This window comes from Giraffa tippelskirchi, chromosome 1 (genome assembly GCF_054371585.1).
Source record: "Giraffa tippelskirchi isolate mGirTip1 chromosome 1, T2T-mGirTip1v1.2.pri, whole genome shotgun sequence".
Lineage (NCBI taxonomy): Eukaryota > Metazoa > Chordata > Mammalia > Artiodactyla > Giraffidae > Giraffa > Giraffa tippelskirchi.
The window spans coordinates 155,483,682-155,503,149 of NC_137275.1; the positions used below are offsets into that span (position 1 = coordinate 155,483,682).

The following is a 19,468-nucleotide window of genomic DNA, read 5'->3' on the forward strand; positions in this document are numbered from 1 at the left end:
TAATTAGTCTACTGCCTGAAATCTTGCGGTTTTAGACAAATTCTTTGGTTTGAAATTTTCTCTGTATTTTTACATGAATTTCACTACTATACTGAGCAGCTGTGTTTAAGGATGAGAGAAAAGTGACTATGATATGGAGAATTGGAAAGTAATTCCAGGCTTAGGTCAGTCAATTATGATTGTTGCTGCTGCTGCTGCTAAGTCGCTTCAGTCGTGTCCAACTCTGTGCGACCCCATGGACTGTAGCCTATGAGGCTCCCCCGTCCATGGGATTTTCCAGGCAAGAGTACTGGAGTGGGGTGCCATTGCCTTCTCTGATGGTTGTTGCTACTTAGGTGCTAAGTTAAATTGAAGCTCAGTGTAGAGCCATTGGGACTGAGTGCCTTGATGGATCTCCAATGATTGCTGTTACTAAGTAGTAGAGGGCAACAGCACATGTGTACCATTTCTGAAATCCTGATAGATTTTTAAGAGGGAAGAATATAGTAAGCAAATAAGAACTGAAAAGGCAAAAGAGGGAATGGATTATACATCATGACTTAAGAAGTAGCTTATTTACTCTACAGAAGGACCCTCTCTGCTTATTCTAATATGCTCACTGCTAAAAATGCCCTCCAGTCTCCCCAGAGTAAGTATTTAAGACTCCTTCATTTTGCCAATCCTCCAGCTCCTAAATTTGAGCAAGCAGATCCACTGACCCTGCCACTGTGTGCTTAGTCGTGTACAACTTTTTGCGACCCCATGGACTATAACCCGGCATGCCCCTCTTGTCCATGGAATCTCTCAGACCAGAATACTGGAGGGAGTTGCCATTTTCCTCTTCCAAGGGATCTTCCCAACCCAGGAATCGAACCTGTGTCTCTTGCATCTCCAGCATCTGTAGGCAGATTCGTTACCACTACTGCCACCTGGGAAACCCTGACTCTGCCACTGGATGGCCTTTAAAAGTGGTCCAGACAGTAACTCTAAGGCATCAGAAACCTTGAACCCAACTCCACACACGCGGCACCATCTACTGGTCATCTTCATTTCTCTACTTTGAGTATGCACTGCTCAGAGGACAAGGTCCCTGCATTACCCATCTTTCATTTTCCCACCCAAATGCCTGTGTGCCAGTATATAAGTCTTTCCACAAAGTGAGTAGTTGGTAAATGTTTTCTACATAGAACTTCTGAAAGCAAGAAATGGAGTGGGTTCCATTGCCAATATGTGCAGTTTTGGAGAATACTTTTTAATCACACATGCAGTGTTATAGAATTCTCCTCATTCCTTTCCCTTTTTTTCCCATTACTCCCTGGATGAAATACCATGACTGCCCACAATCGTTACCCTAGCTGATTTATACTGTATTTACTGTTTACACATTTGGGGAGATTTCAGGAGTTCTCTTCTTGTGTCTAGCCTCTACGGCGCTGTCCATCACCAGCTCCTGGAGCTTACTCAGACTTACGTCCATCGAGTCAGTGATGACATCCAACCATCTCATCCTCTGTCATCCCCTTCTCCTCCCGCCTTCAGTCTTTCCCAGCATCAAGGTCTTTTCCAGTGAGTCAGTTCTTCGCATCAGGTGGCCAAAGTACTGGAGTTTCAGCTTCAGCATCAGTCCTTCCAATGAATATTCAGGACTAATTTCCTTTAGGATAGGCTGGTTGGTCTCCCTTCAGTCAAAGGGACTCTCAAGAGTCTTCTCCAACAACACAGCATCAATTCTTCGGCGCTCAGCTTTCTTTATAGTCCAGCTGTCACATCCATACATGACTACTGGAAAAAGCATAGCTTTGACTAGATGGACCTTTGTTGGCAAAGTAATGTCTCTGCTTTTTAATATGCGGTCTAGGTTGGTCATAGCTTTTCTTCCAAGGAGCAATATCTAACTTACTTAAGTTACCTACTTAACTTAGTTAACTAAATTATTTAACTTAGTTAAAGTAACTTACTTAAGTTAGATAAGCAATATCTAACCTACTTAACATGAAAGGAAATTATTTACTTATGAGAAATGAGCCCCTTGCCGCAAAAAGCTTAATATTCTGATTATTAATAATTAGGATTATTATTAATGAAATATAAAATACTATTCTAAGGCTTTTACATGCATTTTCTCATTTAATATTCATAACAACATGGGGTGGGTCTTAATATAATTCCCATTCTAGTAGATGCAAAACTTGATGAGGATGACTGGCGTGGATAGTATAAATAAAAATTGCAAATTAGATCCACAGAGAATCTAAGCAACATTTTGTATTACCTTTTTTCTTCCTAACTTATAATCAATATAATAGTTAACTGTTCGGCTATGGATTCAGATATACCTGTGTTTGTCTCATAAATTTCTCACTTATTATACATCTGACTATGCACAGTTTTCTATTTCATTTTCTTATGATGCAAAGTGAAGATAACAACTAATCACATAGTCAGGAGTGAAGAGTGTACTCAAGTGAGATACTACAGGTCGTGCTCTTAGTACAGTACCTGATACACTGCATATACTCAATGAATAAATATATTTTGATTATTATTCTTATTAGCTGTACATTACTGGCTAATCCTTACTTAGCTTCATTTCTGTGTGGCATGTATGAAGAGTTGAAATGTGATGATATTTTAAAAAATCTCCTTAAATTATCATTTCAGTAATAATTCCCATTTTCTGTCCATTATCACATTCTAATATTCACCCTAACTTCAAGAGTATGAGAAGGAGCACGTTTCCACAAAGGTATATAGACCAAGCCTTGGACTTTTTATAAGTGAAGAAACGGGAATGCCTGTGGAATTACTTGAAATAAGTAATTTTTATTAGTAAGAATGGGAATGCCACTCCAAGGGGATTCCCATTCAACAGTGATTGAAATATGACCATCCATGTAGGTTGTTCTCACCACTCCATCCTGTGTCTCCAGTTCCAGGGAAACCCCGGCTTGTGATTAACCACACTCAGATGAACACAGCCCTCGTTCAGTGGCACCCCCCTGTGGACACATTTGGACCCCTCCAGGGCTACCGTCTAAAATTTGGCCGAAAGGATATGGAACCGCTTACTACTCTTGAGTTCTCTGAAAAGGAAGATCACTTCACGGCGACAGACATCCACAAAGGAGCATCGTACATCTTTAGGCTCTCGGCCAGAAACAAAGTGGGCTTTGGGGAGGAGATGGTGAAGGAGATTTCTGTTCCAGAAGAAGTTCCAACTGGATTCCCTCAAAACCTCCAGTCGGAAGGCACCACGGCAACCTCCACCCAGTTATCTTGGCAGCCACCTGTCCTGGCCGAGAGAAACGGCATTATCACCAAGTACACCCTTCTGTACAGGGATATCAACATCCCTCTTCTTCCAGTGGAGCAGCTTATTGTTCCAGCTGACACCACTCTGACACTCAGTGGCTTAAAACCAGATACCACATATGATGTAAAAGTACGTGCTCACACGAGCAAAGGGCCCGGGCCATATAGTCCCAGTGTCCAGTTCAGGACACTGCCTGTGAACCAAGGTAGGATTTGTCTGCTTACGGCCTTTCTCCTTTAAAGGAATGTCAGTCTTTGGAAATCAGTATTTTGAAGCTATAGATAACTGATCGGCTCATTCATATTCATAGGTTCAGCAAAAGCAAAAAGGTAAGGTATGTAAAACTTAACATGTTTTAGATGCCTTAGATTTCAGTTAGAGAATGCCAAGCAAGTCTGGCTGACAGCACCCCAATGTTCCCAGGTAAGGAAAGCACAATAGAGTTGACTGAATTGGAGAGAAAGGAGAGACCTTGGTGAGAATGAGGTAGTAAAATGAATGCTTTAAACAGGTAGGCAAATCACACTTCTCTCTCTGATCAAAGGAGATGGTATCTAGCTTAAGCCTTCTTGTCCATGGAAGAGGACCAGTCACATGTTTTTAGGAGTAGTTTAAATACACTGTTTTTCCTTTTCCAGCAGTGTTTGCAAAAAATTTTCATGTCAAAGCAGTAATGAAGACTTCGGTGCTGCTGTCTTGGGAGATTCCAGAAAATTATAATTCTGCCATGCCTTTCAAAGTAAGTTGTTTCCTAATGTGTAAGGTATCAAGGGTAAACGTGGAAGGGACAGGTCACCCGGGGAAATCACTTAAAAACCACACAGACTGCTTTGATTCAGCCACATGTACTTACTGTTCTCATTTGTGGCTTTCACATCACAGACCAAGTCTGGTTCTTGGTCAGTGTGACCTTTCCCCTCTCGGGAGGAGGCAGGGGCTCAAACTAGGGCCTGCATTCCTTGTGGGTAACCTAGCACTTCCAAGTTGAACTTTTTACATCTAAACTAGTGTTTTTGATTTTTCATCACAAAATGAAATTTACATGGTTTCTACCTATTTATAATGCAGCATCCTGGGATTTAAGTAATGTTTATTGGCATGAATTCTTTGTATATTTTAAACTTTAGTTTGCCATAGAGAGATACTGAAAAGTGTTAGCAAGAAGTACAAGTCTGTGAAATAAAGAATAGAGAAGCATCTATAAAATTAAAAAAAAAATATTTGGGAACAAGAATGGAAGTATTTGGAAAAAAGTGGTGTGCAGGATGCATTGAAAACTTAGAGCCTTTCTGCATATATTCCCTTAAGATCACAGACAACTGACAGGCCAGGTATTGATAGGTTATTGCACATTTGTGTAATTTTGATAGACTTATAAACCTTATATTAATATACAATAAGAAAAAAAGGAAAATTAAGGCCACCTCTAGAATTTTGGGAGCACTTACAGGCTTATGAAATGCTCCAAATTAGAAATGACCCATATGTATTTTCCGTAAGCAGGTACATGTTAGTTTAGAAAATATTCCGTGCCTAACCGATAACCAAATCTTTTTGATTGGTTGTCTCTTTCTAGATTCTTTATGATGATGGGAAAATGGTAGAAGAAGTGGATGGCCGAGCTACTCAGAAGTTAATTGTCAACCTGAAGCCCGAGAAGTCATATTCATTTGTGCTGACAAATCGTGGCAACAGTGCTGGGGGGCTGCAGCACAGGGTAACTGCTAAGACTGCACCCGATGTTCTACGTACCAAGCCTGCCTTCATCGGGAAGACTAACTTGGATGGCATGATTACTGTGCAACTGCCCGAAGTACCTGCAAATGAGAACATAAAGTAAGTTGACTAAAGGTTAGGGCTTAACCATAGAAATGCATGTAAGCAAGAAAAAAAGGTTAAATCTTGGTATTACATGGTTATAAAAGAATGTGTAGAATATATTGCTCTATATAGAGTAAAAGAGGCTTTTGCATAGGCTCACAATTTTATTATTCATGTTCTGTTGCCTTTTCTAGAGTTCATTTTGACACAGATTCTCATTAATGTTGCATTAATGAGAGTGTTTTATGAAGTGGAAATTAAATCCAGTCACTTAAGTAATTTGTTGGTTTTATATAGCTAGTTGATGGTAGCCAGTAGAAGAAAATAAGTGTTTTCACCAAAGTGTATTAAGTGTGAATATTGTGGTAAACCTGGAAAACAAAAGAGGATATTGTCCCTGTCTTTAGTTTACCATAGGGTGAGGGGTACAGAGAAACAGAAAGATGTAATACATGCTAGTGATAGAGTCTGGGTCAAGAAAGTTTCTGAATTTAATCTTGATGGACAAATAAGAGGTGTACAAAAAGTCAGAGGGAGGAAATTGTACACAAAGTCTCATGAGTACAGGAAGCAAGCGATTCTGTAAGCAGGAGCTGAGAGAGCCAGGGCAAGAGTGGGGAGAGAGGTAGGTGTGCAACAGCCAAGTCATGCTCAGAAGTGGGAATGGTATCCTGTAGACCAGAGGTCCCCAACCTCTGGTCTAAGAGGTTGATGATTTGGAATCTAAGGCTTGATGATTTGAGATGGAGCTGATGTAATAATAATAGAAATAAAGTGTACGATACATGTAATGTGCTTGAATCATCCTGAAAGTATCCCCCAACCCCTGGTTCATGGAAAAAGTGTCTTCCATAAAACCATTCTCTGGTGCCAAGGAGGTTAGGGACTGCTGCTGTAGACACTGAAAATCCATTAAAGGATTTTATACAACAGAGTGACATGAGATCGTCTGTGTATAATAAAACCCAAGTTTCCTTTATTACCATTTTAGGAAATATTTATTGTGTGTCTGCTGCATGTTAGAAACTATGCTCCCAGCTTGGGATAATACTAAACCCTTTGTCATTTCTTCTATTCCACATGATCAAGTTTGGATGGAACTTGCTGTGAAAGGTTTGAAGGTCAAGCAGAGACAGTTATACATAGTTTATGGATGGTTGGAGCCTTTACATTCAGTAGCAATCTGGTGACATAATTTAGGACACTTCTTAGGGAAGATGGCTCCTGAAGGCATGTCAGAGGATTGGTGCACCGCAGAGAAAAGTTTTGGGCAGTCATTGTGCACTTAGTTGCTGTTGTTGTTGTTGTTCAGTCGGTAAGTCGTGTCTGACTCTTTATGACTCTGTGGACTGCAGCACACCAGGCTTCCCTGTCCTTAACCATCATCTCTCAGAGCTTGCTCAGACTCATATCCATTGAGTCAGTGATGCCATCTAACCATCTCATTATGTGTCGCCCCCTCTGTCATGTAGTTAGTTCAGTTCAGTTCAGTCACTCAGTAGTTTCCGACTCTTTGTGACCCATGAATGGCAGCACGCCAGGCCTCCCTGTCCATCACCAACTCCCAGAGTTTACCCAAACCCATGTCCATTGAGTCAGTGATGCCATCCAGCCATCTCATCCTCTGTCGTCCCCTTCTCCTCCTGCCCCCAATCCTTCCCAGCATTAGGGTCTTTTCCAATGAGTCAACTCTTCCCATGAGGTGGCCAAAGTATTGGAGTTTCAGCTTCAACATCAGTCCTTCCAATGAACACCCAGGACTGATCTCTCTTAGGATGGACTGGTTGGATCTCCTTGAAGTCCAAGGGACTCTCAAGAGTCTTCTCCAACACCACAATTCAAAAGCATCAATTCTTCGGCGCTCAGCTTTCTTCACCGTCCAACTCTCACATCCATACATGACCACTGGAAAAACCATAGCCTTGACTAGATGGACCTTTGTTGGCAAAGTAAAGTCTCTGCTTTTAAATATGCTATCTAGGTTAGTCATAACCTTCCTTCCAAGGAGTAAGCGTCTTTTAATTTCATGGCTGCAATCATCATCAGCAGTGATTTTGGAGCCCAAAACAGTAAAGTCTGACACTGTTTCCACTGTTTCCCCATCTATTTCCCATGAAGTGATGGGACCAGATGCCATGATCTTAGTTTTCTGAACATTGAGCTTTAAGCCAACTTTTTCACTCTCTTTTTTCACTTTCATCAAGAGGCTCTTTAGTTCTTCTTCACTTTCTGCCGTAAGGGTGGTGTCATCTGCATAGTTAATTCTAGACATATAAGATTCTGAAATGAGATGGTGATGCTATACATGGGATGTAGAGGCAGACAGAGAAGTAGGAAATGGCAACGGCCTTCATGGAGCAATCAAGGGAGAGGAAAATGTCATAGATGGCTCTGAGGTTTGAGCTTGGATAATGAAATAAATAGTGGTGCCATTCATCCTGAAGGATGAGAGATCAGGAGAAAATTAATGAGTTTAAATCTGTGTACATTTTACATGAGGTAAAAGTGAAATCAGTCTCCATTTTGTCCATTATTCTTTTCTGTCATTCATAACAATAGAAACAAGAACGGACTATTACTGTGATTTTTATTCCAGCAAAATTTAATATGAAAAAGAGATTATTTGTTTAAATAGTCTGTGAATATTACTTGATCTCTAACCCTAGTGCCAGACCATGTTTCACAGATTCAGCGGAGATGACACTGACTTTCTCATGGCTCTTACACAGGGTAGTTAACTGGGGAATTTGGACAAGTAGAGAGTCAAGTGGAGTGGAGTCTTATGATACCAAAAATTAGATAGATAAGGGAGGCCACAGGAAGCGCTCCCAAACCCAGTTTAGTAGTTCAGGGAAGAAGTCCCAAAGAAAGCAACATCTAAGCTGAGGCTTAAAAAATGACAACAAGCTGGTCTGGGAGGTTAGAGTGGGGAAGACACCATTTCAAGCAGAGGACAGCACATGTAATATTTCACGAACAACAGGAAGACTAGCACTTGTTGCTTATCCACATATTACCCATCCACTGAGAGTTTTCAGCTGACATCCAACAAACATATATGCTAGACATAGTGTATTGCCAGCGCTAGGTTTGAGAGTAGGAAGATGATTGGGATAAAACCCTACCTTACAGTGGGAGAACATAGACAGGGAATAGATAATTAGAATATAGTGGAGCAAGTACTGCAAGGTACTATGGAAACATAAATACAGAATTCTAGCTCAACTTGGATGTCAAGAGAGAGATCCAGAAGGAGCTTATATCTAATGAGTCTTAAACAATGAAAAAGATTTAGAGAAGGTAAAATAGTTTCAAACAACGAAAGAACTATAAACAATGGGCTATAAATTCAATCTGTTAAAGATATGTACTGCCTATTCAGGGAAAGAGTAGATGAAAGGTAAAAATAGTATCATATAATCTATAGTTTTAACTATTAAATGCCAAATTTTTCTTTATATATTTAAAAAAAATATCTCAATGCCTATTTACCAGATTAGCTTGGTAGACTGTCTTAGACATAACTGAAATGACATTTTAGTCCATGGTAAAATCTGCCCAATATGCTACTGGAGATCAGTGGAGAAATAACTCCAGAAAGAATGATGGGATGGAGCCAAACCAAAAACGATACCCAGCTGTGAATGTGACTGGTGATAGAAGCAAAGTCTGATGCTGTAAAGGCAATATTGCATAGGAACCTGGAATGTTAGGTCCATGAATCAAGGCAAATTGGAAGTGGTCAAACAGGATATGGCAAGAGTGAACGTCGACATTCTAGGAATCAGCGAACTAAGATGGACTGGAATGGGTGAATTTAACTCAGATGACCATTATATCTACTACTGTGGGCAAGAATCCCTTAGAAGAAATGGAATAGCCATCATGGTCAACAAAAGAGTCTGAAAGGCAGTACTTGGATGCAATCTCAAAAACGATAGAATGATCTCTGTTCATTTCCAAGGCAAACCATTCAATATCACAGTAATCCAAGTCTATGCCCCGACCAGTAACACCGAAGAAGCTGAAGTTGAATGGTTCTATGAAGACCTACAAGACCTTCTAGAAGTAACACCCAAAAAAGATGTCCTTTTCATTATAGGGGACTGGAATGCAAAAGTAGAAAGTCAAGAAACACCTGGCGTAACAGGCAAATTTGGCCTTGGAGTACAGAAGGAAGCAGGGCAAAGGCTAATAGAGTTTTGCCAAGAGAACACACTGGTCATATCAAACACCCTCTTCCAACAACACAAGAGAAGACTCTACCCGTGGACATCACCAGATGGTCAACACCGAAATCAGATTGATTATATTCTTTGCAGCCAAAGATGGAGAAGCTCTATACAGTCAGCAAAAACAAGACCAGGAACAGACTGTGGCTCAGATCATGAACTGCTTATTGCCAAGTTCAGACTTAAATTGAAGAAAGTAGGGAAAACCCCTAGTCCATTCAGGTATGACCTAGATCAAATCCCTTATGAGTATACAGTAGAAGTGACAAATAGATTTAAGGGACTAGATCTGATAGACAGAGTGCCTGATGAACTATGGACAGAGGTTCGTGACATCGTACAGGAGACAGGGATCAAGACAATCCCCATGGAAAAGAAATGCAAAAAAGCAAAATGGCTGTCTGAGGAGGCCTTACAGATAGCTGGGAAGAGAAGAGAAGCGAAAAGCAAAGGAGAAAAGGAAAGATATTCTCATCTGAATGCAGAGTTCCAAAGAATAGCAAGGAGAGATAAGAAAGCCTTCCTCAGCTATCAGTGCAAAGAAATAGAGGAAAACAACAGAATGAGAAAGACTAGAGATCTCTTCAAGAAAATTAGAGATACCAAAGGAACATTTCATGCAAAGATAGGCTCGATAAAGGACAGAAATGGTATGGACCTAACAGAAGCAGAAGATATTAAGAAGAGGTGGCAAGAATACACAGAAGAACTGTACAAAAAGATCTTCATGACCCATATAATCACGATGGTGTGATCACTCACCTAGAGCCAGACATCCTGGAATGTGAAGTCAACTGGGCCTTAGAAAGCATCACTACGACAAAACTAGTGGAGGTGATGGAATTCCAGTTGAGCTATTTCAAATCCTGAAAGATGATGATATGAAAGTGCTGCACTTGATATGCCAGCAAATTTGGAAAACTCAGCAGTGGCCACAGGACTGGAAAAGGTCAATTTTCATTCCAATCCCAAAGAAAGGCAATGCCAAAGAATGCTCAAACTACCGCACAATTGCACTCATCTCACATGCTAGTAAAGTAATCCTCGAAATTCTCCACACCAGGCTTCAGCAATATGTGAACCATGAACTTCCAGGTGTTCAAGCTGGTTTTAGAAAAGGCAGAGGAAGCAGAGATCAAATTGCCAATATCTGCTGGATCATCGAAAAAGCAAGAGAGTTCCAGAAAAACATCTATTTCTGCTTTATTGACTATGCCAAAGCCTTTGACTGTGTGGATCACAATAATCTGTGGAAAATTCTGAAAGAGATGGGAATACCAAACCATCTGACCTGTCTCTTGAGAAACCTGTATGCAGGTCAGAAAGCAACAGTTAGAACTGGACATGGAACAACAGACTGGTTCCAAATAGGAAAAGGAGTACGTCAAGGCTGTATATTGTCACCCTGCTTATTTAACTTATATGCAGAGTACATCATGAGAAACGCTGGGCTGCAGGAAACACAAGCTGGAATCAAGATTGCCGGGAGAAATATCAATAACCTCAGATATGCACATGACACCACCCTCATGGCAGAAAGTGAAGAAGAACTAAAGAGCCTCTTGATGAAAGTGAAAGAGGAGAGTGAAAATTTGGCTTAAAGCTCAGCATTCAGAAAACTAAGATCATGGTATCTGGTCCCATCACTTCATGGGAAATAGATGGGGAAACAGTGGAAACAGGGTCAGACTTGATTGTTTTGGGCTCCAAAATCACTGCTGATGATGATTGCAGCCATGAAATTAAAAGACGCTTACTACTTGAAAGGAAGGTTATGGCCAACCTAGATAGCATATTTATAAGCAGAGACATTACTTTGCCAACAAAAGTCTGTCTAGTCAAGGCTATGGTTTTTTCCAGTGGTCATGTATGGATGTGAGAGTTGGACGGTGAAGAAAGCTGAGCACCGAAGAATTGATGCTTTTGAACTGTGGTATTGGAGAAGACTATTGAGAGTCCCTTGGACTGCAAGGAGATCCAATCAATCCATCCTAAAGAGATCAATCCTGGGTGTTCATTTGAAGGACTGATGTTGAAGCTGAAACTCCAATACTTTGGCCACCTCATGGGAAGAGTTGACTCATTGGAAAAGACCCTAATGCTGGGAAGGATTGGGGGCGGGAGGAGAAGGGGACGACAGAGGATTAGATGGTTGGATGGCATCACTGACTCGATGGACATGGGTTTGTGTAAACTCCGGGAGTTGGTGATGGACAGAGAGGCCTGGTGTGCTGCAATTCATGAGGTGGCAAGGAGTCGGACACGACTGAGCGACTGAACTGAACTGAACAGATTTCTCTTTCATTTTCCTGTTTCTGATTAAATTTTACTACAAAATAGAGTTTCTCTCATAGTATTTTTCTTTAGAGAGTTCAATTTTTCTTTTTGTTTTATTTATGTATTTACTCTTTGTAACATTTGAAATGGGAGTCAGGAAAACGGATTAAACCCTTTGATAACAAAGATGAAAGACTCTTAAGGATCAGAAAAAGAAAGCAGAGCATTATGAAAAAAAATATGTTCTAGAAATTCCCATAAATATATTCTAAACACTGGGAAAAAAAACAAGAGCAAAAGAGAAAACTGGGGAAAGGTATAAGAACCATAGGAAATTGAAAGCAAATATGTTAGCAAAAAACTCCAGATAATTCCTATTCATTATGTTTCCTAAAGGAGCAATAGCATAAAGTTACCCATTCAGTCTTCTAGGCTGGTTCATGTGGCATCATCAGATATGACAAAAAGCTGTATGCCAGGCTGTGCCACTTGCAGTCATTGGTAAGTTCAGAAATTAGAATGGAGGTTTCTGTTAAATATTCTACAGGAAAAATGAGGGAGGAGAACAGAATTGAGTCCAGAGCTCTGGAGCGGGTTGCTAATTTGGATTTATGTAAAAGCTAACTACAAAAATGAGTCCAATTTGTTTTTCTAGCAAAATACAATTTTGATTATTGAAACACTGTTTTATCAACAGAAACTGTGCTTTCCTTGTTTCTGACCAAGAAAACTGAGAGATCTTAATCCCCAGACCCAAACTCCTCACCATTTAAACATAAGTCTGTCTCTTGTGAACATTATATGCAGGTAGAGCTCCTTGCTTCTGGGATTTCACACTTGGTTTTCGTGTGGAGAAGCTGGGCACTCCTTTAGGGAAAGGCCAGATTTCTTGTGGAACAGCCATGGGGGTACTGCAGGTTCTAATATTAGGAATTTTGTGGGACTTCAACCTTCTACTTGAATACACTAAGGGGACAGAATGCTGATCAGAAACTCAAGCAATGCCACCATCCTACAGTAGCAAGCTGTGGTAACAAAGGGGACTTCTGTGACTGTATGGAGCTGGACTTTACTCTGGTGGGTTAAAAAAAAAGAAAGAAAAGAAAAAAGCACCACACAGATTGTACTCAGAGAAAAAGCTGCCAGAAGGTACCCAATGTAAATTAACTCCATAGCAACCATTCCATGTTTATGAAAAATAAAAATTAAGAATAAGAGCATTTTATAAAATTTCAAATTTCTTTGATTTTACTGATTTGGCTTTCAGATTGTCTTTCTTTACAAAAATAAAAAGTAGACATTCTTAGAAGCAAAATTGATTCATGACACATGGCACCACTAGTAGCAGCTCAGTGTTTTAATTTATAAGCTATTTAGTATTTATTTGATTAATCATATTTTTGTTATTGACATAGTAGAGGCTTAAATATATATAGCACTTTACAATTTACTGAATGTATTACATCATTTGACTTAAGTTTCCCACCTATGAGGTAGGTGTTCTCCCTTTTTACAGGTGAGTAAGGTGAGGCTCAGAGACACTAAGTGGCCCAAGCAAGATCAGAGTTGCTATGACTAATAGTTAATAAGGACAGAGAACTTCCTAGGTATTCTTCAAAGGACACTGCACACAGTGACTGCTATAATCTTCACACCAAGGGCCCTCTTCATTTTACAGCTGAGGAAGCTATAAGGTAGTATACTATTGAGGTGGCTAAAAAGTTCAGGCTTTTCTGTAAGCTGTTACAGAAAAACTTGAACAAATTTTTTGCCCAACCCAATGATTTGCCCTGGCAGCACAATAGCAGAGAGGAAAGATTTGAGTTTAGGCAGTCTGGCTCCAGAGTCTACATGCTGAACCACAACTGTGCCTCTGTGACCATAAAATGTATTGACCAAACCCGGACATTTTTTCCTAGGACCATCATAAACGTGTAAGAACTCCATGACAATTAGGCATCAATAGGATGGCCCCAGACACACCTCAGAATCAAGAGGAATCAGTTACAAATGCTCGGCCACAGATTTTAGAAAAATATGTTCAATGTGGAACACTAAAATTCGTTGATTGTCTTGCTTATTTAGAGAAGAGATAAATAAACAGGCTACCCACAGGTCAGTACTATCATCTGCCATTTTATAATTGATGAAAATGGAACCTAAGGCAATTAATAACTTGTCTGACAGCACATAGCTTAAAAGATTAGAAACCTTAATTTAAACACGGAAACTGGAAAGATCATTCAGAGAGCTTTGCTTTTCTGTGGTTAATTACAATGAGTTAATATATATACCCAAATGAGCATAGAAAAAAAAAAAATTATAAATCAAAAAATTAGGCAAGGCATGACATTCATCATTAAACTCTGAGTCAAATTTTGACCTCCCAGTTAAATAATGAGTTTGAGAATGCTAATATGGACTGTTAATACAAAAAGCCTTCCTCAATTTGAAGTGGGACTTCCACAAAGACCAGAGCTCACCTCCCCATATAATTATATGGAGCTGGGCCCCTTGATGATAACACATTAAATAAAATTAGTAAAACTTTACTTAGTATAATTAAAATTCTGAAGGTTAGATTTAACTTACCTAATTAAATCTAATATAGTGGGAAAACGCAGCTTGCTTTATAAGTAGTCCAGGGCTTTCTCAGATATATTGATTCTCAAGTTATTTATTTTTCTATTAGTTTAATAGTTAAGGTCTATGTTGGAAAGAGTATTTGAAGGCTAAACTCCAAGCTTGAGTTAGACAGGCAAAGTGTTTTCATTGTAGATGTGTTAGTGACTCAATTGTGTCTGACTCTTTGCAACCTAATGGACTGTAGCCCACCAGTCTCCTCTGTCCATGGAATTCTCCAGGCAAGAGTACTGGAGTGGGTTGCCATTTCCTTCTCCAATATAAAGCTGATCTATGTCCAAAAGCAATTTTTTTTTTTTTGTTTTTAATTTAGAGCAGGTTCTTTGAGTTCATATGATTTGGTTGTTACGAACTTGTAGAGACATGTTAGTTCCTCATTTTACTCTTCCTATCAGTTATCTTACTTTCCTTAATATCCTGTGAGATTATAACTAGGGTCACAACTTTGCTGTATCGAAAAGAACCTTTGCAGTAAGGAGTTATATATTTTACAAATTCTGTTCAGGCATGTTGTTACTGGTTTGGAGAAAGAAAAGGCTTGATGAGGTTTCAAGTTGGAAAGTTCTAGTGCAAGAGAAGAGTTCGAAAATGTTTTTGACTGCCCTGATCTAGGAGAGGCATAAATCCCCATGAATTACCTGCTTCACCCATTTCTACTTTTCAGTGAAGAATTCAGTGATAAAATGGCAAAGTCAACAAATTTGGGGAATATATGTATATCTGTTTTAGGAATGCATTTTGAAAAATGCAAACATGTCTTAAACATAGAAGAAAATAGTCAACAAAAAAATGGTTCTTTAAAGACCATATAGTTGGGATCATTGATCTAATCAGAGGTCAGGAAAGGTTTCAATCTGGCAGTAAAAAATGAGTTGCTATTTGAAAAAAGAGAAGACTTAACTTGGAATTTGTTGGGCGTGACGTTAGGTTCTAGACAGACGGTACAGAATGATCAAAGATGGAATGGACCAAAGTAAATTCAAGAAACTAAAAGCCCAGCAGGGTATAGCTCACAGGACACAGAGAGATAAATTCCAGGATCCATTGAAAAGTTCTTTAAAATGGAAATATTACAGTTAATTTTCTATTGTAAAGTGAAAATTTCAGAGATTGGACTAAAGGAGGTTAAATTCAATGGAGAGAGAAATTTAGGAGTAATCCAAGCATGAAACAATGGAATAAAGCTGAAGCAGTGGCAGTAGAGAGGAGGAGAAATGAATGCACTATAGATAGTTTGGAAGTAGTAGGGTTTGATGGTAATTTGGGTATGAGAGAGGGAGAGAATTAACACAGATTGTCAGTGATAACACCTAGGTTTATAGCATGCACTAAAATGGATCATGATGCAGTATTGAAAGAGGATAATTTTGGAGCCATATTTCTTATTGTTGTTTTATTTTAACCTAAATGTAAATTTGAGGTACTTTTGTGATATAAAAATGGAAATATGAAGTTGGAATGGGAGACACTTGTGGAGTTCAGAGGAGCACTCTTGGCTGAAGATATGAATCTGTAAATCAAATGCATTGAGGGGAATAACTGATTCCCTGAGCTGGAATGAGATCACATGGCAAGAAATGAGGAAGGAAAGAGAAATCCTTGGCCAGATCCTTGAGGAACTCCACCCTTATTGAAAAGCTGGGTAGCAGATAATAAATCCTGTTAAAGACATAAGGTTAACATGGTGAGAGATCTTAGTAGAAAACTAGGAGTGTTGGATACAGTGGAAGAACTGAAAATGTTTCCTGTAAGGTCTTGTGAATACTCAGATCAAGTCAGTTCAGTTCAGTTCAGTCGCTCAGTCATGTCTAACTCTTTGTGACCCCATGAACTGCAGCATGTCAGGCCTCCCTGTCCATCACCAACTCCTGGAGTCCACCCAAACCCATGTCTATTGAGTCCGTGATACCATCCAACCATCTCATCCTCTGTCGTCCCCTTCTTCTCCTGCCCTCAATCTTTCCCAGCATCAGGGTCTTTTCAAATGAGTCAACTCTTCACATCAGGTAGCCAAAGTATTGGAGTTTCAGCTTCAACATCAGACCTTCCAATGAACACCCAGGACTGATCTCCTTTATGAAGGGCTGGTTGGATCTCCTTGCAGTCCAAGGGACTCTCAAGAGTCTTCTCCAACACTACAGTTCAAAAGCATCAATTATTCGGTGCTCAGCTTTCTTCATAGTCCAGCTCTCACATCCATAAATGACTACTGGAAAAACCATAGCCTTGACTAGACGGACCTTTGTTGGCAAAATAATGTCTCTGCTTTTTATTATGCTATCTAGGTTGGTCATAACGTTCCTTCCAAGGAGTAAGCGTCTTTTAATTTCATGGCTGCAGTCACCATCAGCAGTTATTTTGGAGCCCAGAAAAATAAAGTCAGCCACTGTTTCCACTGTTTCCCCATCTATTTTCCATGAAGTGATGGGACCGGATGCCATGATCTTAGTTTTCTGAATGTTGAGCTTTAAGCCAACTTTTTCATTCTCCTCTTTCACTTTCATCAAGAGGCTCTTTAGTTCTTCTTCACTTTCTGCCATAAGGGTGGTGTCATCTGCATATCTGAGGTTATTGATATTTCTCCCGGCAATCTTGATTCCAGCTTGTGCTTCCTCCAGCCCAGCGCTTCTCATGATGTAGTCTGCATATAAGTTAAATAAGTAAGGTGACAATATACAGCCTTGACGTACTCTTTTTCCTACTTGGAACCAGTACGACAGTCCAAAACTCTCCTTTTGATGCAAGCTTCAGGACCCTGGGGAAGGTGTTGAGGGGGCAGATGGGGCAGAAGCTAGAGCACAGTTGACTGGGGAGTGAATGGAAGGTAAAGTCCTAGAGAGCAGCAAGGACACACAGCTCTTCTCAGTACTGGGGCAGCAAGAGGTAGGAGTGAGTGATGACTGGAGCAGGATGTGGTTTGTTTTGTCCTTGCAGTGATTGAAAGCTAATGGATAGAATCCAGTGAGGATGGAGATATTGAGATATATGGGAAACTAGAACCGGTCAATCCTAAAGGAAATCAATTCTGAATATCATTGGAAGGACTGATGCTGAAGCTGAAGCTCCAATACTTTGGCCACCTGATGTGAAGAGCTGACTCACTGGAAAGATTGGAGGAAGGAGGAGAAAGGAGCAACAGAGGATGATATAGATGGATGGCATCACTGACTCAAAGGACATTTGTTTGAGCAAACTCCAGGAGATAGTGAAGGACAGGGATGCCTGGCATGCTACAGTCCATGGGGTTGCAAAGAATCAGGCACAACTTAGCGACTAATCAACAACAGCAAGGAGTATGGTGTATGGTCAGCATCCTAAGAGTGAGATGTGGGACCCAATTCAACAAAAAGTAACTGACCTTGAAAAGTGGAGCTAGCCCTTCTACTGTACCAACGAGAAAGACTACAGTTTGCATCTAATTATAGGTGGGCTTGTAGTTTGTTAGAGGGGGAGGGAATTCTTGTCTAAAATTTTTTATTTTCTCTGTGTATAAGACATAAAGCCATCTTGTAGTCGAGTGGTATGAGCATCCAGGATTTGAGGCCAGGAAAGAAAGTTTGAAAAACTTCTCTGAATATTGAAACTGGGTAAGTGGTGGTCATATTGACAGGCAGCGCTGAACTTCTGTTTCAGTTTGCTGAATATGAACTTTCAGCATTATTCTACCCTGTTCATTATTTTTCAAACTGTATTCCGCTCCTTGTGTTCAAGCATGGAGAAAGGCAATGATAGATTTCAGCTAAGGTGGAGTGGAGGATGTGGGTTTTGGAAGAAAAGAGTTCAAGGAATTTTGAATCTTGGGTGGTTTATGGGCCAGCCCTCTGAAGGGTTAAATCACCCAAAATGATGGCAGAGTTTGGGAAGAAAAAAAGAAAAAAAAGACCATCAACCCAGGGTTGGTGGGTGGAGAAACTTCCACGTAAGGAAGATTCTGAAGAAGTTGATAGATGGCAAAGATCTGTAAGAGAGGACCATAATATAGCTGAATTGCATAATCTTCCAAGAGAAGGGGCTGGTTTATTTGGGGGAGGGATTGGAGGAGAGGTGGCTTCCTAGGTTGTGCAGAGGTAAAGAATCCACCTGCTGATGCAGGAGATGTAAGAGATACAGGTTCAGTCCCTGGGTCAGGAAGATCCCCTGGAGTAGGAAATGGCAACCCACTCCAGTATTTCTGCCTGGAAAATCCCATGGACAGAGGAGCCTGGCGGGCTACTACAGTCCATGTGGTTGCAAAAAGTCAGACAAGACTGAGCATGCGCACACACATGCATGCACATTGTATTTTTTAGCAAAAGGGTGGAGGGAAAGACACCTGCAAGAAGCAACAGGGAACTAGGAAAGAAACCCCAAGCCCTAAACGTGAGGTCCATGGCTGAGGGAGCGGGGTAAATTGACAAGCCACTACTGGGGAAGTCTGCAATGGAAGCAGTATTCTGAGGGGACAGTTAAACTTCAGGAAAGGCAAATGGGTCGTTGTTTACAAAGTTGTAATTGCTGAGAATATAACTGAAATGTATGGACTTAGACCCAGAAGTTCCACCTCCTTATTTCTTCAGGAGGTGAGAGCTACTTTGAAGCAGGGTCCACTCTGCCTGCCCTAGTTGAATGCTTTAGAGATCTAGGAGAAAAAAGGTGATGGCTATCTGGCCACACTGTTAATTAATTGTTATGGGGGAGTCTGTTCAATTCTTATCTGAGCCACAAATGACATGGGTAGTTGAGTGCTGCAGAAGAAAGAATGAATTCTTTTTTCATGTACAAGAATGGCAACTCAGAGTATGAAAGCAGAAGCAAAATTAATAGAATTCATCTGCTTAACCCGGATTTAGAAGATTCTGAAGGAAAACAATGGGAACTCCCTGATCATATGCAGTATCATCGCTTTAGGCAAAGAGAAGCTGTTCTGACTTTGTGCAATTGGTAGTGAAAAGCAAGGGTTTCCCTGACAAGTGTGTTTATCAAGTCCACCCGCAGTGTCGTTTTGTATGCTAGGTTACAGCCCCTGTCATTCTTCTCCTTGCTGATTTAACATGATGGACTTGTTTGGCAAATCCCTCAGGTGGTGGGAGGACAGGAAGAGGAGGAAGTTTACTCTGGATCATAAAATGAAAGATATTGGCCTCGCTTATATACTCTACTCTTCCTTCTCCTTACCCTCCTTGATCATCAAGATTATTTGTAGGAAAGAAAATGGATGGCTAAG

General features: G+C 40.3%; 1 protein-coding gene across 17 annotated transcripts in view; it reads left to right on the forward strand.

Annotated features, from left to right (window-relative positions):
• Positions 1-19,468, forward strand: part of PTPRD (protein tyrosine phosphatase receptor type D) — a 1,686,434-nt gene that overhangs the window by 1,508,686 nt on the left and 158,280 nt on the right. For 8 of the 17 annotated variants that reach the window (XM_081500279.1, XM_081500284.1, XM_081500257.1 and 5 more), the window contains 3 exons: positions 2,910-3,497; positions 3,934-4,031; positions 4,869-5,128. In XM_081500279.1, coding sequence (XP_081356405.1) covers positions 2,910-3,497; positions 3,934-4,031; positions 4,869-5,128 — 946 coding nt within the window. Of the gene's footprint in view, positions 1-2,909; positions 3,498-3,930; positions 4,032-4,868; positions 5,129-19,468 lie in introns of all 17 variants that reach the window. The other 9 variants (XM_081500246.1, XM_081500327.1, XM_081500294.1 and 6 more) reach the window with 3 other exon arrangements.